This window comes from Cololabis saira, chromosome 13 (assembly GCF_033807715.1).
Source record: "Cololabis saira isolate AMF1-May2022 chromosome 13, fColSai1.1, whole genome shotgun sequence".
Lineage (NCBI taxonomy): Eukaryota > Metazoa > Chordata > Actinopteri > Beloniformes > Belonidae > Cololabis > Cololabis saira.
Genome location: NC_084599.1, coordinates 1,466,723 through 1,492,345, shown reverse-complemented (window position 1 = coordinate 1,492,345; position 25,623 = coordinate 1,466,723). Strand labels below are relative to the sequence as shown.

Sequence of the window (25,623 nt, the reverse complement as noted above, 5' to 3'; positions counted from 1 at the left end):
ACCTGAGCAGGGTCTGATCAGGGTCTGGTCAGACCTGATCCTGAGCAGGGTCTGATCAGACCTGATCCTGAGCAGGGTCTGATCAGACCTGATCCTGAGCAGGGTCTGATCAGACCTGATCCTGAGCAGGGTCTGATCAGACCTGATCCTGAGCAGGGTCTGATCAGACCTGATCCTGAGCAGGGTCTGATCAGACCTGATCCTGAGCAGGGTCTGATCAGGGTCTGGTCAGACCTGATCCTGAGCAGGGTCTGATCAGGGTCTGGTCAGACCTGATCCTGAGCAGGGTCTGATCAGACCTGATCCTGAGCAGGGTCTGATCAGACCTGATCCTGAGCAGGGTCTGATCAGACCTGAGCAGCTCAGCCCCTCAGCCCTCGGAACACCCTCTTCAAGTTGGCTTCTTTTTACAAAAAAAAACAAATACACAACAGGCATCTATGTTTCCTCCTTGATTATGTGTTTCTGCTTCTCTTTCTACTTTTGCTGTATTCTTCCTTTCCGTATCCGTTTATGCTGCTGGCCATTTGCGAACAGCAAAGAATGTGTGCCTTACTGCCATCATGTGGTCAGCAGTGTCATCACAAATAACTCCTGTTGGAGGGTTCCCCCCAGAACCCCTGCTAGTGGAAACATTTCTTCTGTGTACCCAATACCAGTGACTGTGTGTCTGACAAAAAACTGTTCTCAGCTACAAGTTGAATGTCACTGAACTGAACTGTCTATGGTCAATTTTCCACTAGCATCTACTCAGCTCTGCTCATCTCAGCTCGGCCTGGTTTCTTTTCCACTACAATCCAGCACCTGTAGCAGAAGTAGGAGGTTGGAGTGAAGCTGCTGTGACGTATTTGATTGTGTATCTAAACGAAGAAGATAACAACACTAAAGATGTACAACCTGGAGGAGATGATAGATGTGCTGCTGGGTCTGTGGCTTGTGTTTGATATCAAGTTAAAAAATGAGAGTGAAAGAAGATTCAAGCAATGATGCTGAATGATTTTATTTTGTCTCGGCACTGCTGAAAAGTGAGCTGGGAGCTGCGAACAGCTATGAAGAGACAGAGCTCCTGGTAGATCTGGTCGTTCCTTATCACCGTCTACATCCCTTTTTAATTCTCTCCTCAGCAGCAGGTTTATGAACATGTGCACTTCAGAGTTGGATCACCAAACAGACTTCTGCTGCCGTTGCTGCTGGAATAAAATGAACAAGAAGCTGCTGTCAGAGTCTCTTTCTCTGATTTCCTCCTCCTGACTCAGACGTCTGACTCCAACCCCCCGACCAATTGGTGGCCTGTAGTGTGATGATGTCAGATACAGCCGACTCAGCAGTAGTTACAGAAAAGTATCTACTCGGAACGTCAGACCCCTAGTGGAAAAGAACCAAACCGAGTGGAGTCGGGCTGAGTAGGTGCTAGTGGAAAAGCAGCATTAGATGGATGTTGATGGACTTTCTGTGGTCGTGTGTTCCAGGTACCCTCTCCACTATCAATAAGAACAAGAGACATGAAATAAAGAGTGACCCCACTCCCTTTGGTTACGAAGGTACACAGAGATAGATAGTGTGGCTTATTTGACATTAAATGTTTCATTGGATTATTTTCTCGTAGCTTTGTCTGTCTACACATTTTATTTTGGGATGTTACATTTCACTTGTAGTTGTAGTATTTTTGTAGTTTGAGTTGTACGTTTTCACAATGCATGGGCATCAAATGACTGATGAATCACCTGCATTTCTTGTTGCATGTTGTAGTTTTTGTGTGGTCACTGATTTCTGCACGAGTTGAACGTCTCTCTTTACTGAAGAACCGTTAATCATCTAGTGGTCACCCCCCATTTTTAAGATTGGTTTTGGTTGATAAAGTTGTGCAAATATATTTGTAACAAGGATGGGATAAAGCATGTGGCTTCCTTCCAGAAACTTTGCGTGGTGCTATGGCAGCAGTTGGGAAGCGTCAGAACATGAGTAGCAGAGCTGTAAAAGGTGCTGGGGGCTCGGCAGCCGTTCCTAGATCCACCTCCCAACCAGGTAACTGCAGAGGACGCCTGAACTCTTCCAGTCATTCCTACAGCCGCCCACTTCATGGCTGTTTTCTCTTAGTTTCATTTATTGACAGTTCGGGGGCTGCATGTGAGACACAGACATGGGTCCCAGTTGCACCACCTTGAATATTGTTCAAATGAGCCAATGTGTCGGGGGACATCGTGAGCTCTGAGTGTGTAGGCTGATGGTCTCTTTTTTTTCCTCATGTTCTCTTTTGTTCTAACTCTTTCTATCTCTTTCTTTGATTTTATAAATGCAACCACTGAGATAAAATGTAAATACAGATACTACTCTGACCATCATGGATGTGTCTTTGACAAAATAAACAGCACTTGCATCTACTCCATGTTTGCATCATGCCTTGCTCTTAGGTAGTCAACCCCTCTCTGGTTTATTGGCTGAAGTGAGAAAGCTCTTCAATTCACTTTAGTTCACTTAGATTCAGTTCACTTCGGTTCAATGATACTTTATTATCCAAAGGGGAATGTTACAGTGACTGTCCATCAGTATTTAAATCTCTTTAAAGGGTAGGTGTGGGCAGGAAGGGTCTCCTGTGGCGGTTTGAGTTGAAGCGAGTCTGGGGGAGGGACTGACTGGAGTCTCTGCTGGAACGCTCCCCGAGCACTTCTGCTGCCCTCACCGAAAACATAAAAACATAAAAACATCCCCAAAGCCTGATGTTTCCACCCCCGTGCTTCACAGTAGGTTTGGTGTTCTTTGGATGCAACTCAGATTTCTTTATCCTCCAAACACAAGTGTTTCTACCAAAAAGTTCTATTTTGGTTTCATCTGATCATATAACATTCTCCCAATCCTCTCCTGCATCATCCAAATGCTCTCTAGCAAACTTCAGACCTGGACATGTCCTGTCTTCAGCAGGGGAACGTCTGGTCCTGCAGGATCTGAGTCCCTGATCGTAGTGTGTTACTGATGGTTCCTTTGTTACTCTGGTCCCAGCTCTCTGCAGGATCTGAGTCCCTGATCGTAGTGTGTTACTGATGGTTCCTTTGTTACTCTGGTCCCAGCTCTCTGCAGGATCTGAGTCCCTGATCGTAGTGTGTTACTGATGGTTCCTTTGTTACTCTGGTCCCAGCTCTCTGCAGGATCTGAGTCCCTGATCGTAGTGTGTTACTGATGGTTCCTTTGTTACTCTGGTCCCAGCTCTCTGCAGGATCTGAGTCCCTGATCGTAGTGTGTTACTGATGGTTCCTTTGTTACTCTGGTCCCAGCTCTCTGCAGGATCTGAGTCCCTGATCGTAGTGTGTTACTGATGGTTCCTTTGTTACTCTGGTCCCAGCTCTCTGCAGGATCTGAGTCCCTGATCGTAGTGAGTTACTGATGGTTCCTTTGTTACTCTGGTCCCAGCTCTCTGCAGGATCTGAGTCCCTGATCGTAGTGAGTTACTGATGGTTCCTTTGTTACTCTGGTCCCAGCTCTCTGCAGGTCCTTCACTAGGTCCCCGTGTGGTTCTGGGATCTTTACTCACCGTTCTGGTGATCATTTTTACCCCACGGGGTGAGATCTTGGAGCCCCAGATGGAGGGAGATTATCAGTGTCTTGTATGTCTTCCATTTTCTAATAATTGCTCCCACAGTTGATTTATTCACTCCAAGCTGCTACCTATTGCAGATTCAGTCTTCCCCGCTGGTGCAGGTTCTACAATTTAGTTTCTCACGTCCTTTGACAGCTCTTTGGTCTTGGCCATAGTGGAGTTTGGAGTGTGACTGTTTGAGGTTGTGGACAGGTGTCTTTTATACTGATAACCAGTTAAAACAGGAGTCTTTTACACTGATAACCAGTTAAAACAGGTGTCTTTTATACTGATAACCAGTTAAAACAGGAGTCTTTTATACTGATAACCAGTTAAAACAGTTGTCTTTTATACTGATAACCAGTTAAAACAGGAGTCTTTTATACTGATAACCAGTTAAAACAGGTGTCTTTTATACTGATAACCAGTTAAAACAGGTGTCTTTTATACTGATAACCAGTTAAAACAGGTGTCTTTTATACTGATAACCAGTTAAAACAGGTGTCTTTTATACTGATAACCAGTTAAAACAGGTGTCTTTTATACTGATAACCAGTTAAAACAGGTGTATTTTATACTGATAACCAGTTAAAACAGGTGTCTTTTATACTGATAACCAGTTAAAACAGGAGTCTTTTATACTGATAACCAGTTAAAACAGGTGTATTTTATACTGATAACCAGTTAAAACAGGTGTCTTTTATACTGATAACCAGTTAAAACAGGTGTCTTTTATACTGATAACCAGTTAAAACACGAGTCTTTTATACTGATAACCAGTTAAAACAGCTGCATTAATACAGGTAACGAGTGGAGGACAGAGGAGCCTCTAAAAGAAGAAGTTACAGGTCTGTGAAAGACAGAAATCTTTCTTGTTTGTCGGTGACCAAATACTTATTTTACCCAGGAATTTACCAATTCATTCAGTAAAAATCTTACAATGTGATTTCCTGGATTCTTTCCCCCCATTCTGTCTCTCATAGTTGAAGTTACCTATGATGGAAATTACAGGCCTCTCTCATCTTTTTAAGTGGGAGAACTTGCGCAATTGGTGGCTGACTAAATACTTTTTTTTTTATATCCCCGATTTTTTCCCATTTTCTGATCCAGTGCTCCTAACTAAGTCAGTCCTGGGCATTGCTCCCTCTACCAACCCCGGGAGTTCCTGCACTGAGCTCAGGTCTCCTTAACCTGAGGAGTGAGCAGGCCGATTCTTTTCACCAGACAGGGTGGGGCTTCTCCTGGTCGGACGTAGCGCGTGGAAGGATCACGTTATTCTGGCCGGATCCTTCCACCCCATCTGTTCCCCGGTTGGCCAGAGGGGGCAGTAGAGCCCAGGACTGCTGCATGTTTTTGTGAGGGTAGCTCACATTGCTACCCAAGGAAACACGAGGAGAACATGCAAACTCCACACAGAAAGGTCCTTTCCAACCCCACCCAGGGTGCTGAAGTCATGGGGGAACTTAACACGCTCTCAGCACCCATAGCGAATCCAGGACCTTCTAGCTGTGAGACGGCTGAACTACCAGCGTGCCCCTCTCATCTATTTTATTTTTTAAGAGCCATAATTGCTTTTTTTCTATCATGCTGTGCAAGCATACTTCAATTTTCTTTCTGTTTTAAAGGTCTAGGTTTGTTTAGGCCCCTTTCATTAGTTCTGGTGAGGTATATGCAGTGTACCAGCACTTGTCTACTTGGCTAAAGACAATGTGATATGTACGTAACCAATCATTTTGTTTCGAGATCTAAATAAATTAGTTCCAAAAAGTATGTTTTTGATATGCCTTAGTTAACCCAACCTGAATTGTACTACCACCGTCCTTAGGAACATGTTTTTGAAATTGTGCGTTGCCTCTCAGGCTGGACCCAGGGCCGTCTTTTTTCCATGGACACAGAGGACTTTGAAACAATTCCTTCCAGTGCAGAGGAGTCCTCCAACTCTTCAGAGGACGAACGCAGCAATAAAAATGTAAGTGGCCTAAAAAGGTCAGGAAGCTTCACCCACTCAGGACACAGGTTCAAATATTTTTCTTCAAAATTAGATCAATTTTACTAACGGTAAATGTTTGACCCAAGTAAAATATAGCTCAAAGCAACACTTACATAAATTATATGTTGTAATTGTTCATATTTATTTCGAAGTGTCTCTCCACTTGTTCTGTTATCATTCCCATTCAATACCCTTCCAAGGCCCCTGGAAGGAAGACCTGTCTGCATTATTGTCATTTCTCATGGATTTGTCTTCTAAGTAGCAGAGACCGACTACTTGACATTTCAGAAATGTGGGAGGAGGGAGGTGCACCTCTGCTGGATTTGTCTGCCTCTACAAAGCCATTAGGCTATGTTTAGCGCACAGCCATGCATAGATGGAGAGACACATACTTTCCAAAGAAATCAGCAAGATTTTTGCACTCAAGGCAAATGAAAATCTCTGTGGCTACTGACAAAATGCAAATTATGAACTCAAAATAATGGTAGAAAAGGAATCGAGGAGCACCATCCAATCATTTTTACCTTGCATAACAGAAAAAAAAAAAAGTGCAACGTTTTTAAGTAATGTCTTTCTGCAGGGTAACAGCGGCCGTTACCGGGTGCAACTGACTTACGCTTCTTATGAAGCAAGGGACCTTTCCCTGGGGACTGCTGATGAGGATCATGTTTTAGAGGAAGCGGATGATGGAAACTGGTAAGTTTGACTTGGTTCCACATATCCTCTTCTGTTTCTATGGGTATACAAAATTCTGTCAATTCTACTAATGATTCCCCCCTTTTAAATGTTCTGGAAGATGCTTTACATTTTGCTCAAGTAATGTGTGTGTTTTGCAACAAGAAGCTGCAGTAATATCAAGCCTCAATGAGGTATTTTCTACATGAAATCTGCTTTGTTTGCAACTAAAGATGTTCCCACATGCTAAGGCAGCCGGTATGTGTCCTGTGGTTACCACCGACAAGGTTCTGTCTCACAATTTCTCTGCAGTTCGTCCTCATGGACAGAATGTGAAAATAGAGTCCAGGGCTGAAGCAAATTCAGTTTGGTGTAGTCAGGATTGGAACTGCCTGGTTGTTGTGATGGAGAATATCAGTTCCTCAATCAGATATTACAGTCCCAGAATGGTTCAAATGTGTTTTTACAGAGGTACTTACAAAGGTACTTTATCCACAACAGTTGTCTCCTTGTATTAAACAATAGTAAATACAAGTTTCACTTCCACCATCTGCTGAGAGGGCTGACAGGGGTGAATGATGGGCAGAGAGGGGAGGCCTGTCCCGGGGTGCTCGGAGCTCGGCATACTGCTAAGACAATTCAGGGAGAGCCCTTGTGGTTGTTCAGGGGGCAGTCTGGGGGGTAGGACAGCTAGGGCAGGGCAGGACCGGAGGAGGAGCAGGAACTGGGTCCCAGATGAGCAGAGAGGACTGATGAAGCCGTGGCAGCAGCTGGAGAAGGATCCAGGGCAGAGCACTATGGTTAAACGTTTCTGGGGCTAGATCAGCCTGGATGCTGATGTGGGCCACAAAGGTGTGGACAAAAACAACTGGTGACATGGATGGCTAAGACTTTAGAAGAAACTTTGGCGGTGAGTAGTGGGCGGTGAGGAAAGCTAACCTTCTTGGAGAAACGTTGAAGAGTAAACCACCGCCAACCACCCTGGAACCAGGAGAAGCATCCAGGACAACCACCCTGGAACCAGGAGGAGCATCCAGGACAACCACCCTGGAACCAGGAGAAGCATCCAGGACAACCACCCTGGAACCAGGAGGAGCATCCAGGACAACCACCCTGGAACCAGGAGGAGCATCCAGGACAACCACCCTGGAACCAGGAGAAGCATCCAGGACAACCACCCTGGAACCAGGAGGAGCATCCAGGACAACCACCCTGGAACCAGGAGAAGCATCCAGGACAACCACCCTGGAACCAGGAGGAGCATCCAGGACAACCACCCTGGAACCAGGAGAAGCATCCAGGACAACCACCCTGGAACCAGGAGGAGCATCCAGGACAACCACCCTGGAACCAGGAGAAGCATCCAGGACAACCACCCTGGAACCAGGAGGAGCATCCAGGACAACCACCCTGGAACCAGGAGGAGCATCCAGGACAACCACCCTGGAACCAGGAGGAGCATCCAGGACACTGCAGGGAAACGGGAGGAGGTCCGTCCTGATCCAACCCAGAGAATCAAGAGAATGAAGTGCATCCTGAATCACGTGGACAGATGCTGAAGAGTATGATAGTAGTTGGACTTTAGGTCAGCTGTCTGTTGTTAGTTCAATTAACAAACATCACATTTGTACTGATAATATTTTTGGTCTGGCGGAAAGAAATGTATGGAAAAACCATTTCTGGATTCTAAAATAATTATTTGGGGTCCTTGGATTTACTCTTTTCTCTGAGAGCCACTGACTTAAAAGGAACACCAGTTATTAAGACTTGTAGGCCCTAATAAGCCACAATTGTTCTCTTATACTAAAAAATGTTGTAAGAAACACATAAAATAATGTAATTACTTTAAAAATCTACAATGTTTATTACATATTTTGACCTGCGGGAGGCACCATGTTTTACCTGCGCAATGCATTCTGGGGGCGATGACGTAGTCCGGTTGCTAAGGGAAGATAAGCCGCGTTAGTTTAACTGCGACAGGTATCTAAAACATAGATGAGCAGCATTCTCCCGGTCGTGGAGGCTGACGAGCCCATAAGACGTCTCGGTTCAGGCAAACTGGCTCAAAGTTCTCGTGTGCTGTGATGCACGGGAGATCTGCAAAAATGATCAAAGTCGTGGGCATCTTATCACTGCATTAAACTGTATATCCCATAAATCCTTTTGAAGGATGTATGTATTTATTTTTGGTACGTGCTGGGTCCACTGTGATGTTACCATGACAGACCAGAGGTTGAGTGGACTTGCCCGGGAGTTTGACCAAACGCGCAGACTTCGCTTCAAATAGACATCTTTATTTAATTTAATGACGCCACATCTGGCTGGGGTTTTTATTGTAGCATCGGCTATCTGCTAGTTGAAACGTGTGGTCGTTTAGCCTATCTGAGTTTTATGGGGCTTTTTCTGGTGTTTTTATGGTGTTTTTATAGTTCATGCTTTATGTTGCTGTACTTAATTTTAAACATTTATGTTTGTATCTGTGTGGAGGTGCACATACTAATGTCACCATATCTGTAGTGCGCCGTGCGCACGTTATCCAATTTGTCACTGCAAAGTTTTGTTTGAGGAAAAAAGATCTTTGAAATACTTATTGAACTCTGAATAGCCAACCAACCTATCCTCTCCCTAATGGATAGTGGAATATTCAGGCCGAGTGGGACCCTGAAATTAGCCGTATAGAGCAGTGGACGAACTGTTTCTGTGCCTATTACGAAATGGAATACTGGCGGCGCCACCTGTCCTAATGATTTATAAAGCATAGGACAGCGGTGGATGATAATAATCTCCAAAATGATTGATATTGGAATACGTTTTATCACACAATAGCTTAAAGTGAACAGCTGCTGACAAAAACAGCAGCAAACGCTCTCCTTCTCTGTTGGCATGGAGACGCAGTTGCTGCACAGACACCATGGATTTTGTCCCACTCTCGCCTCATCCCGTCTTTTTTGGTCTTCATTTGGCTCGTTTTGAGATATGTTTTCAGTGTTGTCCTCCTCCTTGACCTTGCGCTCGGGTTCAAATGTAAATGGCTGAACAGATGACATGTTTATCCTCTGGATTATCTGGTTGAACAGTCACAACAGTGTACAGGGGCCAGCACCGACTGACGTCACTACCCAGAGTGCATTGTGGTGTAAACAACAATGACGACCTACGAGTTAAATTATATTTTCAAATTTTATAAAAACGAAGACATCAAAAAGGTTTTCTATATCACATTGTTATAATTGATACCAACATTTATCTTTTAAGACCTACATGTCTTAATAGCCAGGGTTCCCTTTAAAGAAAACTAAACAAACTGATAAAGATTGCTGGCCCAGCTCTGGGGACGGTCCTGGAGCCTCGGAGCCTCCGGAGCCTCCGGAGCCTCCGGAGCCTCCGGAGCCTCCGGAGCCTCCGGAGCCTCCGGAGCCTCCGGAGCTGTGTACAAAGACCCTGAGCATCCTCTTCAAAACAGTCATTCAGCAATAGTATTTTCAGTCAGAGGTTCTTCAGATCCGTTGAAACTGTTATTGTCCAAGCATGTCAGTAGCAAATTACAGATATTTGTTTTTTTTCTCCATTTCAAACTTCTGTAAAAGCCTAGTTCTATGCTCCCCGGCTCTTTTAGCACCTCTAACCAGGTTGTCTATTCATTAAACTTTGTTTTCATGACTTGACTCTTTTTATACCATATTTCCGAATATCTTTTTTGTGATCTAACGCTACACCTTGTTTTTCTGTTTCCCCAGATATCTCCAGTGATCTGAGTACAGCAGCGCTCAGACTCTCGCTCCGACTCTCCAAAATCCATCAGTACATGGAGAGATGTTTCTCAGGATAGTAAATGAACATGGCAAACTTTGTAGTTGTTTGACTACAAACTTTTTTCCAAGCTTTCAGCTTTTTCTATTTGTTGTTCTTATTCATGGATTACAAATGTTCTCTACTTTTATTTTACTGTCGTAGTTTTTCAGGTCTGATTCACTGATTTTTCTCAATGGAAGAAAGGGTTTCTCTGGAAAAAGCTGGAACTTTGACATGCTTGAATCCTACAGTTGGAACACCATATCACAGTTTTGCTATCTGGCAGTACCAGCTGTGATGCTTGCAGAGCCAACTACTGTATCTGTCATTTAGAGGACATACCTGTACTACACTGCTACAAATAAGACATCCCAGATCTGAATGAATGAAGTATTCATACTAAATCCTTTTTTCTTCATGAAGTTGAATGTGCTGACAACAAATCAAAAAAATTACCAATGGAAATCAAATTTAGCTCTGGATTTAGAGTCACACTCAAAATTTAAGTGGAAACACACGACAGGCTGATCCAGTTACGATGTAATGTCCTTAAAACATGTCAGAATGAGATCTGATCGCAGTCTGAGCTAAGCTACCGCTACCGCTACCTAAACCCAAAAACTAGAGAGCCAGCATGCAGGTGAACAAGCCAGTGTGTATATCTATGTGTGTGTGTGTGTATATATATGATCATGTGTGTGTGTGTTTATATGCATGTGACTAAGTGACTATGTGTGTGTGTGTGTGTGTGTGTGTGTGTGTGTGTGTGTGTGTGTGTGTGTGTGTGTGTGTGTGTGTGTGTGTGTGTGTGTGTGTGTGTGTGTGTGTGTGTGTGTGTGTGTGTGTACAGTATTTATATATATATACGGTATATATATACGGTATATATATGTATGTATATATATGTGTATATATGTAATATATATATATGAATATATGTATGTATATATATATAGATATATATATATATGAATATATATATATATATATATATATATATATATATATATATATATATATATATATATATATATATATATATATATATATATATATATATATATATACACACATAGTTACATTGTGTTGGTCAAAGTGTCCCCTTTATTTTTTTGGAGCAGTGTCTCAGGAGATGCAACATTCATAACACACCAAGCCATAACGTTCAAGTTCCTTCGTTTTAAACTCTGTGTATCAATTCTAAGCCTTGAGTTGGCGCGTGTTTGTGCTGCAGACCTCTTTGATCCACATTCTTCCCGTTTTGCTCTGTTGTAGCCATTTCAGTATTTAAACTCTTCATTTGAGACGACCCATAGGTGTTGCTGCTTATATGAGAACCTAGAGGTTTTTAGGGAGCAATATAGCACCTTGTCTCCCACTGAAAACTGGAGTAGCTGTGCTGCACTGTCATTCTTTAAGTGTGCAAGACACATACAAGGTGCCCTGGTTGATCACTATCTGATACATGATTCTGTTAAAAGACATTTGTTGGTTTGTCAGCATTTGAACCTGTGATGAGAATCAGTAAGAGTAAGGCAGAGAGACTTGGGGATTGGGAACAAGCAGTCTCACTGAAGCAGATGTCTTAGCACTCCCAGCTCATGCATCTTGTTTTAAACATTTTACATCCCCCATTATGAGTGACAAGATGGTTTAAACCTTCTTTTTCTCTCCTTGCTTTGCTGCTGTTTGACATCCACGGTGTTTCCTCTTCAACCCATCAGAGAGTTGGGGTCTCAGTCTTTTGAAATGTTAATCATCTGCTCCCACTCGTAAACAGCACTGAACATAACAGCTGGTAAAAGTGTCAGAAGTATTACTGGAAAACAGCAAAAAAATCATCCAAAAATCACTGTTTCAATGAAGAAAATAAACTAAGATATATGACTTTCTTACAATATAACAAGCTGCCACCGTGCACTGGCTATGATGGATGGATGGCTTGAAGTAAAAATGGGTCCCTGTGAATAGAAGAGGGAGCAAATCAGACCTAATTTGTTTTGATATTCATTCTGTAAGGAAATTCAATCCTTCTGATCATATTGTACATTTTGCTTTTGATTTTAAAATGAAAAAAAAAAGTATCTTTATAACATTAAATATTTCTTTTGTACTTTACCATGCTGAAATCTAATAGCCATTTCACCACATAAAAGAATGTATAAAGTCTGTAAATTGTATCTGACATTGTAATGTGCATACTGCCTCATTGGGATGCCTTTACAAAATGAATGCTTTCACTTTTTTCATATGTATTTCAAACTGGTCCAAATTTAAATGTATATGAAAACTTACCATGTGAGCTGTGTTACTTTTCATTCTAAATGATGCGTCTCTATCAGAACAAGAACAGCCATCAGTCTCTCAAAAATCCTTCCAAATCTTCCACATCAACACAATAAGATTTAAAAAGAGTTTTTATTGTCATTTCAACACGTCAGACATATTTATTTATGTGGCGTTTCCCAGCCCAATGACACATAAAATAAGTAGTAAAATATAGTAAAAAATTAACATAAGTGAAGAAAAGACATCACTGACACAGTCAGCTGTTGGGGTTAGTGTGGGTAGTAGTAGTAGTAGTAGTAGAGTTGAAGATGAAGATGGCGCCGCTGTGTATGGCAGGCCGTCTACCTCTGCTCTGTGTTTTACTCCTATTGCTGTTAATAACAGTTTTTGTTAAGAATGTGTCACCTCTGCTGATGTATGATCGCCAGACCTTGCTAAATATACAGGATTCAGTGATCAAGCCTATCATCCATGGATGTAATGGACAATCAAAGACGCTCCCTCCGTTTTTGGCGTCTGTGCCCCACTACCTGCAGCATCCACCTGTTCACCTGCCCCGCAAACGTTGCCACAGAAAGCGGGGGAAACGAAGCGGTGCACTCGTCCGACTGAGAGCCTACCTGGCGCGGCCCTCAGCACATGAAACCCCAAAGTCAGTGATGGTGCGCATTTCTGGGGGCAGCTTATTCCAGAGCCTGGGTCCAGCAACGGAGAAGGCCTGATCACCCCAGAGTTTAGTCCTGGTCCTAGGGACTTCCAGCAGGAGCTGATTTGGCTCCGTTCACCTGTCCCGGGCACCGCCTCCCAACATCCCCGCCGCCCGCGGCGGGTCAGCGTCTGCAGACGGGGCTCCGTGCAGCAACACCTGCGACCCGTTGCTCGAGCATCTGAGCAAACTGACCGCACACCAATGCGTTTTGCTCTCATTAACACGAGGTCTGTTGCAAATATAACGTTCATCCTAAATGACTTCTTCTCAACACGTGAGTTGGATTTTCTGTTGTTGACGGAAACGTGGATTAAACCAGGTGATGACAGCGCCTTCACTGAGCTCCTCCCTCCTGGCTGCTCCTTCCTCAGCTCACCGCGATCATCTGGCCGTGGAGGCGGAGTTGCTTCAGTATTCAGGGATGACTTTAGATGCAAGCCTTTCTGTGTGAATAACTATTCTTGTTTCGAAGTGCAGTTGTTCACAATAGATTGTGCTTGTCCGATCTTATGTGCTGTTGTCTACCGTCCGCCTAAATATAGCAAAGAGTTTATGCAGGAATTCTCTGAGTTTTTAGCTGAGGTGGTTCCTAAATATGATCAACTCCTGATCTGTGGGGACTTCAATATCCACTTGTGCTGTCCTGATAAAATGGCGAACAACTTTAAATGCCTTCTGGCATCATTTGACTTGACTCAGTTTGTGGATGGGCCAACTCATGAAGCCGGGCCCACTTTGGATTTAATCATTTCTCATGGGCTGCCTGTCACAATGGTGGAAATTTCTGAGACTCCCATCTCAGATCACTTGCCCATAATTTTCAGTGTCCCTGCTCCTCCACCTGTCAGGAAGCCTCCGGCTCCAGGTTCTCGCCGTCGGATTATTACTTCAACAGCTGGGGAGTTTTCTGTTGCTTTTGTGGACTCTGAATTCTCTACCCTTAATAAGAGTGTTCCTCCTGAATGCCCTGACAGCTTTCTGTCATCTTTTTATTCTACATGCACTGGGATCCTGGACACTATTGCTCCTTTTAGGCGCAGGTCCTCTAAACCTAAGGCTGACCCCTGGTTGAATGGCTCTACCCGGACCCTCAGACAGCGCTGCAGACAGGCAGAGCGGCGCTGGAAGAAGGATAAATTATATGTATCGCTTGAAATACTGAGGGACAGTCTCACTCAGTATCAGAGGGCTGTGAAAGAGGCAAAGTCCAAGTATTTATCCAATATTATTTCTACTAGTGGACATTGTCCTTGTGTGTTGTTTAGTACTATAAACTATGTTGTGAACCCCCACAACTCTCCTTTGAGTGATGCTACTGTTTCCACCTGTGAGGACTTTTTACACTTTTTTATTGATAAAGTGATGTCTGTCAGAGCACTGAGCAGCTGCAGTACAGGCTCGGACCAGCCTGTTACTGCCTCACACTCTGTCGTGTTTGACCATTTTGATCCTATTTCTCTTTCGTCCCTCACTGATATTGTGGTACATATGAAAACTACTATGTACCACTACTCTGGACATTCTTCCAACTAAATTGCTAAAAGAGGTGCTTTCTACTGTTGGGCCTTCCCTCTTGGTTTTAATGAACACTTGTCTCAGCTCAGGATGCGTCCCTGATTCTTTTATTTTTTTATTTTATTTTTTTTTAGAAACTTTGTTTATTGATTTTTAAGACACAAATTGACAACGATAAAGTGCATGTAAATAACAGTAATATAAGATCAAAAAACTAACAAACAAACAAAACAAAAAAACAAAAAAAAAAACAAAAAACAGACAAGTCGGCTTGACCATATTTCACATATTACACTGACAATAACCTCACTTCAATTCAATTTCATTTTATTATCCCGCGGAGGGGAAATTTGCTTCACAGGGGGGAATAAAACCAAGAAACATAAAACATAAAAGGCACAAAAACACAGAGCACAAAAACACAGCTAGGACACAGCACACAAAGTACACACAAATACCCTGGGGGGGGACTGAGGATGTAGTGTGGAGAGTGGGGAGTGGAACAGCTGTTCATTTTTTGAGTTGTAAATTAAGTTGGGTGATGGCGTGAGTTATAAAAGAATTTTTAAGTCTGTTTGATTTGGTCCTGGGCAATCTGAATCTCCTGCCAGAGGGTAGGAGTTCAAATTGGGCATGGAGAGGATGGTCAGGACACTGTAGGATGTCCTGAGCCTTGGATGTTACCCTTCTGCCAAAGACAGTAGGCAAATCAGGGAGGGCAACACCAATGATTTTGCTGGCAACTTTAACTATGTGTTCCAGCCTCTTTTTATCTCCTAGTGAGAGGCTTCCAAACCAGGAGATAATGGCAAACGTCAGGACAGACTCAATCACAGAGTGGTAGAATATAGTCATTAATTTATTGCACACTCCGAACCGGTTAAGCATCCGGAGAAAGTGCAAGCGCTGTTGTGATTTTTTTATACACAGCATCTGTGTTCTCATTAAAAGACAATTTGTTGTCGATGACCACACCCAAGTACTTAAAAGTTTTGACTCGCTCCACACTCTCCCCCTTAATTACAATTAAAGGTTGAGGGTTTGAGTTCCTCCTAAAATCAATGCACATGTCCTTGGTCTTTGTCACATTTAAATTTAAAAAGGAATCATCACACCAGTGGATAAAATCGTCCACCACTGGTCCAGGAACTGTGCCCTCCCCCTGCAGCAGACTCACTATGACTGTGTCATCAGCAAATTTAAGGACATGTCTGTTCAGGTGGGAGCTTCTGCAGTCATTGGTGTACAGGATGTATAAAATAGGTGAGAGGACACAGCCTTGTGGAGAACCAGTGGAGGAGAGGAGGACGTCGGACAGAGCACCATTCACTCTGACACACTGTTGTCTGTTTGTTAAAAAATCTAAAATCCAGCCAACAATACTGGGGCACAGATTAAAATTTGATAGCAATTTGGAGGCTAAAATGTGGGGCTGGATTGTGTTAAAAGCAGAGGTGAAGTCTAAGAACAATAGATGTGCATGGGTGGCGGGGCCTTCAAGGTGTTTAAAAACAAAATTTAAAAGGGTAAGAACTGCATCATCCACCCCTTTTTTCCTCCTATAGGCGAATTGTAGGGGGTCTAGGAAGTCCTCCACAGCCTCTACCAGCTCTTTTTTGATTATTTTTTCAAAGACTTTCATAACCAAAGAAGTTAAGGCTATGGTCTGTAGTCGTTGATGGATTTTGGGGATTTAATTTTGGCCACACACTTTTCAAGTCAAAATAGAAATAAATAAATAAACTACAAAAGGTAAATCAAAATAAAGTGGGATCTTATTCAGGTGTAACTGGGAAGGTGACTTTCTCTGCATAGGCAAAGAAAGGTCCCCACATTTCACTAAATTTTCTGGAAGAGCCTCTCAGAGTGTGTCGGATTTTCTCAAGCCTCAAATTGTTGAAGATCTCCTTCATCCACATTGTATGTGATGGTGGTGTTGGTGACTTCCACCTCATTAAAATAAGACGTCTAGCCAATAATGTCACAAAAGCTATCAGATCTGCTTGAAGTTTAAGCAAAGGCAGTTGAGAGATGCCAAACAACGCAGTAATGGGATTAGGCTCAATGATTGTCCCAGTTACCTCTGTCAAGGTCTTAAAAATTGCAGTCCAATAGTTATTCAGGGATGTGCATGACCAAAACATATGCACATGATTGGCTGGTGTTTGATGACATTTTTCACAAGAGGGATCAACACTATCATAAACCTTACAAAGTCTAACTTTGGTCCAATGAGTGCGCTGAACAACTTTACATTGGATCAACCCATGCGCAGACAGAAGAGTTATGCACCCGTTTAAGAATATCCTCCCACAGCTCACCAGAAATCATCTCCCCCAAGTCCTCCTCCCAAAGAGCCTTCACAGAATCCAAAGATGTAGAGGATAAGGTTTGAATTTGACTGTATATATACGAAATCATACCTTTCATCACCGGGACCCGAGTGAGAAAAGCATCCAGAGGTTTGTCCTCAGGCCTATTAGGGAACTGGGCGTATTGACTGCGAACAAAACTACGGATCTGCATGTATCTAAATTGTTGATGTTGAGGAAGAGAGAACAACTGTAAAAGCTGTTGAAAAGATGCAAATATACCACCCACATACAAATCTTTGAATTGCTTAATTCCAAGGTTAGACCATATTAAAAAAGCACCATCTGATATAGGAGGAGGAAAAACATGATTCGCAGCCAGTGGAGCATAGATGGAAAAGGTTTGTAAGCCAAAATGACGCTTGAACTGGTTCAAAATCCTTAAGGAGGTCTTAACAATTATATTTTTGACATAGGAAGAGATGGTGCAATTACTGGGGGAGTGTACAAGAGCTGTTAGAGACACAGGTTTGGAGGAAAAAGACTCCATTGCCAACCAGGCAGGAGGGGGGTGAAAAGTATCAGACCTAAACCAGTACTGTAAAATTCTGATGTTAGTGGCCCAGTAATAAAATCTTAAGTTTGGTAAGGCCATTCCTCCAAGAGGTTTTGGTCTTTGTAAATAGTCCTTCCGTAGTCTTGGTTTTTTTCTATCCCAAATAAACTCCAGAATAAGGCTATCAATTTCACGAAAGAAAACCTGGGGGAGGAAAATCGGTATACACTGAAATAGATAAGAGAACTTTGGAAAAGAGTTCATTTTTACAGCATTAATCCTTGCAGCTAAATTTAATGGGAGCAGTGTCCAGCGTTCAAAGTCCTGTTTCATACGTTCCACACAGGATCTAAAATTGGCTTTAAAAAGATTTTTGAATTTACTTGTAACACGAATTCCAAGATATGTAAAACTATGCAAAGATATTTTAAATGGGAAATTGTGTAAAGGATACATACGTGCAGTTTCGTTTAGAGGAAATAGTTCACTTTTACCGAAGTTAAGTTTATATCCTGATATAAAACTGAATGATTTCAAGGTTGCAAGTACAGCAGGGACAGAAACAGATAAGTTTGATATGTACAGAAGAAGGTCATCCGCATATAAAGAAACCCTCTGCTCCATGCCGTTCCTGGTTATCCCAGTGATATAAGTGTTAGAGCGGAGCGCGATGGCGAGGGGCTCAATGGCAACAGCGAACAGCAGGGGGCTCAAGGGGCAACCCTGCCTGGTCGACCTATGGAGAGGGAAATATTCTGACTGAGTATTGTTTGTTCTAACTGAAGCTTGAGGAGAAGAGTAGAGTAATTTCACCCAGGTTGTAAACTTTTTGCCAAAGCCGAATTTAACTAATGTGTGAAAAAGATAACCCCACTCCACGCAATCAAAAGCCTTCTCGGCGTCCAATGAGATCAGCGCTTCTGGAGCAGCAGAAGTAGATGGATTGTATATTGTGTTGAATAAACGTCTTAAATTAAAAAAGGAGTATCTATTTCTAATAAAGCCAGTTTGGTCCGGGGAGATAATAGATGGAAGCGTAGACTCAAGGCGCAAAGCTAAAAGTTTTGATAGTAGTTTAAAGTCTACATTTAGCAAGCTGATTGGACGATATGAGGCACAGGACAGAGGGTCCTTATTCTTTTTTAATATAAGGGAAATGGAAGCCTGGGTGAGAGTGTAGGGTAATTTAAGATTTTCAAATGACTCAATATACATATCAATTAGAGTGGGGGCTAATTTATGTAGAAATTTCCTATAAAATTCAACAGGATACCCATCTGGTCCTGGACATTTGCCGCATTGCATGGATTTAGCTGCTTTACTAATCTCTTCTATGGTAATGTTTCTCTCCAGATCATCAACAGAATCAGAGTGAATAGTAGGTATCTCAAGTGAATTAAAGAAATTGTCAAAATGTGAGGAATCAGCCGTATTTTCTGACGTATACAATGACATGTAAAAATCTTTAAACTCATCATTAATTTTATTGGGATCTATTGTTAAGCCTGAATGTGTTCGAATTTGAGGAATTTGGTGAGACGATGACGTTTGTCGAAGTTGATGGGCTAGCAATCTGCCAGTCTTGTCCCCATGTTCATAATAAGTGTGTCTAGATTTTAATAAACGTTCTATCGTATGATCTGCAGCCAAGACCTCAAACTCAGCCTGCAAGGTGAGACGCTCCTTATATAAATCTGGAGAAGGAGAGGTAGCATAAATTGCATCCAATTGTGCAATGCGGTTAGTTAATTCAGAAAGTTTTCTCCTCTTTATCTTCCTCTCATAACCGGTGTAAGAAATTATTTCACCTCTGATATATGCCTTCAAGGTCTCCCATAAGACTGATGCAGACACATCAGGGGTCTTGTTTACACTAAGGAAAAAATCTATCTGATTCGAAATAAATTCCACAAAGCCCTCATTTGAAAGTAAACGGTTATTAAAACGCCATGGAGCACGATTATTGTCAGATCCTTTAAAATGTATATTCATCGTGACTGGGGCATGGTCAGATATAACTATTGCATTGTATGAGATTGATTTAACAGATGGAAGAATTCTATTATCTACAAGAAAATAGTCTATACGGGTGAAAGTATGATCAACGTGTGAGAAAAATTAATATTCCTTACTAGAGGGGTTAAAAAAACGCCAGGGGTCAGAGACAGCAAATTGTTCTTTAAATGACCGAATCACCCTTCAAGGTTCAAGGTTCAAGGTGTTTATTTGTCACACAGAATGTACAAGTACATGCATTGTGAAAAACTTATGCTGGGTTGTGCTCAACAATACATAGTTAAAACAATAATAATAAAATGCTAGTCTAAAAGAAAAAAAACGTTTAAAAGAACTAAAATCAGCGTACAAGGCCGTCAAATCATAGTGTTCATTTGAGTTTGTTCAGCAGTCTGACCGACTGTGGAATAAAACTGTTCTTCAGTCTGCTGATATTGGCCTTGATTGACTGGTATCGTTTCCCTGAGGGCAGCAACTTAAAAAATGTGTTTTGGGGGTGTGTGGGGTCCTTTATAATCCTTAGGGATTTGCTGAGGCAGCGCTGTGTGTACAGTTCCTCCAGTGTAGGCAACTGACAGCCAGTGATGCGCTCGGCTGAGCGCACCACCCTCCTGAGAGCTCTATGATCTCTGTCGGTGCAGCTCCCGTACCAGCTGGTGAAGCTGCTGGTCAGCAGGCTCTCCACCGTCCCCCCTTGCAGACCTAGAGGGAACAGAGTCACGAGTGGAAGAGCGGTCCAGCTTGGGATCCAGCCAGCAATTGAAATCCCCTCCTAAAATAAGTAGGTGTGAGGACAAATCCGGAAAAAGGGAAAACAAAGTTCTAAAAAATAAATCATTGTCCCAGTTTGGCGCATATATATTAACAACGGCGTCAGCATGAGATCGACTCCTAGAATCTTCTCGCGAGAGCACGAGGATTTGGAGTGACCGGCAGGCCTGGCGGTCATCCGGGACTCATAGAACCGTAGTTACAGGCGTAACTTTCGTTCTATTTCGTCCCTACTGACCGCCAGGCGGTGCTGTAAGCACTGGATGACGAATACCAACAATGTCACGTAGAATCCCGGTCACTTACCTCACGGACCAGGGGCAGAAGGACCCGGGAGTAGAACCATGCCAAATGGTTGGGGAGTGGCGACATTGATCCGGTAAAATCTGGAGAACGTGTCCGGCGACGTCGACGAAGCCGCTGTGCAGATGTTCTCCAGAGGCACCCCCTTCAGGGCAGCCAAAGAAGCTGAGACGCTTCTGGTCGAGTGGCACCTCACCCCCACTGGTAAGGGGCGGCCAGTGGCCCTGTAGGCGTGCTCGATGGTGTCCACCACCCAGTGGGACAGGCGTTGTCTAGAAATAGCACGCACCCTGTTAGGGCCACCATGACAGATAAAAAGCTGCTCCGACCGTCGCACAGGCGCGGTGGAAGCAAAATAAGCAGCAAGGGCCCGTACGGGGCACAAAGGGCTTGGCCCACCCTCCGCAGGCTCGGGATCGAACCGGGCAAGCTGGATAGGCCGATTAGCATGATCACGCGGCAGGACCTTGGGCAGGAACGCCACGTTCGGCCACAACGTAACCCCTGAGCCATCCGGGTTCCACCTCAGGCAGTACCCGCTGACTGACAGGGCATGTAACTCACTGACACGCTTTGCCGACGTCATAGCGAGGAGAAAAGCCGTCTTCATAGAAAGCCACTTCAGGTCCACCTGGGCCAAGGGCTCAAAAGGTGGAGAAGAGAGGGCACCTAGCACCATGGACAGGTCCCACACCGGGGCCCTTGGGGTCCTCGGGGGGCGCAGCCTCAGAGCCCCCCTAAGAAAGAGACAAACCAGCCGGTGGCACCCCACGGTGGCATTCTTGACCAGGGCATGTCGTGATGAAATGGCCACCACGTACACCCTCAAAGTGGACTGAGCATGGCCATCATCCAGGAGGGACTGAAGGAACTCCAGGATCGTGGCCACAGGGCAAAGCATAGGGTCCTCTGCCCTGTCCGCACACCAGGCAGAGAATCCCCTCCACTTGCACTCATACTGGAGGCGGGTGGAGGGTGCACGGGCGTTCAAGATGGTAGCCCTGACGGGCTCAGTACAGCTTGACACTAACGGGTCGGGCCCTGCAGTGGCCAGACCCAGTTTCCCCGGCCAGAAGGGGGCCACCAAGAGGAGCCTGTGACCTCTCTGGAGGACCCTCTGCAACGTTGGCAGGATCAAAGGGAGTGGGGGGGAACGCGTATAGGAGCCCGTCGGGCCACTCGTGCCCTAGGGCATCCTGACCCAGAGGACTGGTCTCCTCTGTCCAGGAGAACCAGAGGGGGCAGTGAGCAGAGACGCCCGAGGCAAATAGGTCCACCACCGCTCTGCTAAGGGGACCCAAATCATCCCCACTACCTCCGGATGAAGCCGCCACTCTCCCGGGGGAGGCTTGTGTCGGGACAGGAAGTCCGCCACCTGATTCCTGTCCCCTGGCAGGTACATCGCCCGCAGGCCGAGGAGGCGAGGAGCGGCCCATGTCAGAAGGCCCCAGGACACCCGCAGCAGCTGTGCAGACCTGTGGCCCCCCTGGTGGTTGATCTGGGAGACAGTGGACATATTGTCTGACCGAACCAGTACGTGCCTCCCCCACAGGTGAGGTAAAAAGTGCTCAAGTGCGAGGTGTACAGCACGGAGCTCCAGCACATTGATGTGGCGTGTGCGGTCCCGCGCAGACCACTGCCCTTGGGCAGGCCTGCCGCGCCAAACGGCATCCCACCCCGAGAGGGAGGCATCTGTGGTGACAGTCTCCCGGAAGGAGGGGATAGTGCCCAAGGGCACACCCCCCAGCAGGAACGCCCTGTCTTTCCAGGGTGCCAGGGCATGGACACACACCCGCGACACCCTGACCAGCCTGTGCCTGTGCCTTTCGGCATCCAGGCGAAGGCTGTTCAGCCACATCTGCAGGGGGCGTAGCGTCAGCAGGCCCAAAGGCACAACAGCCGAGGCGGCTGTTAATTTGCCCAAAAGCTGCAGGAACTGGACGTAAGGCAGCCGTCTGCCCCTCCTGAATCGGGGGAGGAGCCGCAGGATGTCGCTCACACGCCGCGGTGAGAGACAGGCCCTCATGGTCACCGAGTCGAGTACCAATCCCAAGTAGGCGACTCGCTGGGAGGGAGCCAGACAGCTCTTCCCTCTGTTCACTGTTACCCCTTTTACACCAAGCTGGTTCCAGGGCTGGTGCTAGTGCTGGAGCTAGAGCTGGTTCGCGGTTGGTTCTTAAGTAAGAACCGTTTGCTTCTACACAGCTGGTGTTGGCCTGGAGCTGGCCAGAGAGACACGTCATCACGTCACCACGCCCCCTCGTTTTCATCCCTACCCTGATCAGGAAGCTGAGAGCCAAAAGCCGTTTTAATTTCAGCTGTAGCGCTGTTAATATGGCACTTTATTAAGTTTTAATATTTTTTCAGGTAAAGTAACCTTTAAGATCCCCAACCTGGGCTCAGTTTATCCAAATAACGCCTGTTAAGAAATTTGACCCGATGTTTTCGGAGATGAATTTCTGGCTGACTGCCGGCTCCGGAGCTGATTTATGGTTCCGCGTTAAATCGACGCAGAGCCTACGGCGTAGGGTACGGCTTACGGCGCCCGTCGCCGCGTAACCTACGCCGTAGGCTCTGCGTCGATCGTCACACCATATGAGGAAGCTGAGAGCCAAAAGCTGTTTTAATTTCAGCTGTAGCGCTGTTAATATGGCACTTTATTAAGTTTTAGTATTTTTTTCAGGTAAAGTAACCTTTAAGATCCCCAACCTGGGCTCAGTTTATCCAAATAACGCCTGTTAAGAAATTTGAGCCGGCATCTCCTCTCCTCTCCTCTGCTCAGGAGCTCCTCTCCTCCTCCATAACATACGCCGTAGGCTCTGCGTTGGTGTAACGTGGAACCAGAACCGCGGTTTGGGAGGCGTCCCCGCGGGCCAGGATTTTTTATTAAATAAATGGATGGAGCTGCCGCTGCATCGGCGGGCTCCGCAGCCTCGCGTCCAAGCGTCCCAGGGCTGGAACGCTTCCCCGCGGGCTCGGATGCGAGGCTGCGCCACTGCATCGGCGGGCACGGAGCCCGCAGACGTTACTGTTGGTGGATTGTACCGTAGACCACTGCTGCTTCTGTTTTACATCCATTATTAAATAAATGGATGTAATAATAAAAGAGTCTGCTAACTTAACCGCCTTCTTCAACGCTACGTTGTTTAAAAATGGCGCGCTTCCGCGTTTACTCTGCTTTGGTTGTTCAGTAACACCGTCCCCAGCCCCGCCCCCAGCCCCCGACGTAAAGCGGTTCTTTGAGCTGGCCCAGCAGCTCAAAGGGGCTGGCGTAGCACCCGTTTTGAGAGTCAGGAGCCGGAGCTTAGGCTGTGTAAAACCAAAGAACTGGTGCTAAGTCTGGCTCTAGCCCAGAACCAGCCCTGGAACCAGCTTGGTGTAAAAGGGGTATGTGAGCCCTAGTTTGGCCACATGCGACAAAAGGAGGGCTGTGTCTGCCACAACTTGTTCTCGGGATAGCGCGCATATCAGCCAATCGTCCAGGTACGGCAGAACCTTCATACCCTGTGCCTGCAGGGGAGCGAGGGCTGCCGCCACGCACCTGGTGAAAACTCTTGGGGACAGGGAGAGCCCGAACGGGAGCACCCTGAACTGGTAATGGCGGTCCTGATAAGCGAACCTCAGGAACCGCTGGTGCTGTGCCGCAATCGGCACGTGAAAGTAAGCGTCCTGTAGATCTACCGTCGTAAACCACTCCCCCTGACCGACCGCACGCAGAACATCTGCTGTGATCAGCATCCGGAAGGGCAGGGCCTTCATGTACCCGTTGAGGCCTCTCAGGTCCAAGATGGGACGAAGGCCGCCGTCTTTCTTACTGACAAGAAAGTAGGTTGAGTAGAACCCCCGGGGCTGCAGCAGGGGGTCTACCGGCACAATGGCGCCCTTGGCCAGCAGGACGGATAACTCCAGAGTCAGAGCCAGAATGTTCGCTGGCTCTCTGATGACGTCATCTTGACCAGGCCGGAGGTAGGGGGCCGGTGTCGGAACTGCAGTACGTACCCATGGGTTAAGGTGGAAATTACCCAGGGGTCCGACGAGCAGGCAGCCCAGTGACTGAGCTGCTGCCGGGAAAAGCAGCCGACGACTGGCCCCGTGGCCCTAGCGCCGTCTCCCCCGGCCTCTGGACGTGCCGGGGGGGGCGATGGTCGAGGCCAACAGCCCGACGCTGCTGGAGCGGTCCGCGCACAGGGGGGCGAAAGTCCCCGGCAGGCTGTCCAACGGGCCGTTGGGAGCTGCGCTGGCTCCCGCGTGCAGGTGGCTGGGGGCGACGTCCAGGGGCGGACGAAGGGCCTCTCGGTGTACTGGAAGCGGGCGCCCTCCTGTGAAGGTGCACCAGTCGCTGCCTGGTCTCATCGGCCAGGGCGGTGCGGTTCAGAGCTTCCAGGGCAGTTGCCCCAAACAGCTCCCCCGGTTCTGCCGGTGCCTGATGAAGAACCCTACGAGCAGTCTCCGTCAGGGGTGACTGCGCCAGCCAGACATGACGGCGCGTGTGCACCAGGGTGGACATCAGCCGCCCCAGCTCCCTCGTCTGGGAGGCAAAAGCCTGTAGGGACACATCACACAAGTCCCGTGTGGAATCATCCACCTGTGCATCTTGCAGGGAGGTGGAGAGAGCCAGTAGCAGATGAGAAAGGGTGTTCCCCAGCCGGCCGATGCACGCCGCTGTTTCATAAGCCTTACAAATATGCCCATCAGTAACCCTACACTGGGTAGAGGGGCACTTGGGATCTGGCTTCAGAGCCTCATTAGGAGCCACTATCAGTGCTGCAATGGAGGGCTCGATGGGGGGCATGTGGTGGAGACCAGCCACTGCAGCGTCCTCCATCGCCGTCAGAGCGCGGTCATCAGCTGTTAGCCTGGAGAGGGCTGTGACATCTCTCCAGCATGAGTGCAGCTCCCTCAAAAAATCAGACGAAGGCGGAATGGTGAATTCCACCGGAGAAGGATTGCGCCTGTGGAAGGCGCTAGAGGCCACCTCCGCACGCGGTGTATCCAGCTGCAAGTGCGCCAGGGCAGTGCGGATAACGCTCTCCACGGAGGAACAAGCCGTCCCCTCCTGAGAGCTCTGGGCAGATGAGTGCGCGGAGAACCCCGAGCGCTGTGAGGCCGGGTCCCCTGATGACA

General features: G+C 46.0%; 1 protein-coding gene across 6 annotated transcripts in view; it reads left to right on the top strand.

Moving 5' to 3' along the window:
- mcf2l2 (MCF.2 cell line derived transforming sequence-like 2) overlaps positions 1-10,591 on the top strand; it is a 145,824-nt gene extending 135,233 nt beyond the window's left edge. For 5 of the 6 annotated variants that reach the window (XM_061737347.1, XM_061737346.1, XM_061737343.1 and 2 more), the window contains 5 exons: positions 1,470-1,541; positions 1,915-2,025; positions 5,431-5,540; positions 6,142-6,257; positions 9,974-10,591. In XM_061737347.1, coding sequence (XP_061593331.1) covers positions 1,470-1,541; positions 1,915-2,025; positions 5,431-5,540; positions 6,142-6,257; position 9,974 — 410 coding nt within the window. In that variant the 3' untranslated portion in view covers positions 9,975-10,591. The remainder of the gene's footprint in view (positions 1-1,469; positions 1,542-1,914; positions 2,026-5,430; positions 5,541-6,141; positions 6,258-9,973) is intronic. The other variant, XM_061737348.1, reaches the window with a different exon arrangement.
- Positions 10,592-25,623: the final 15,032 nt, after the last annotated feature.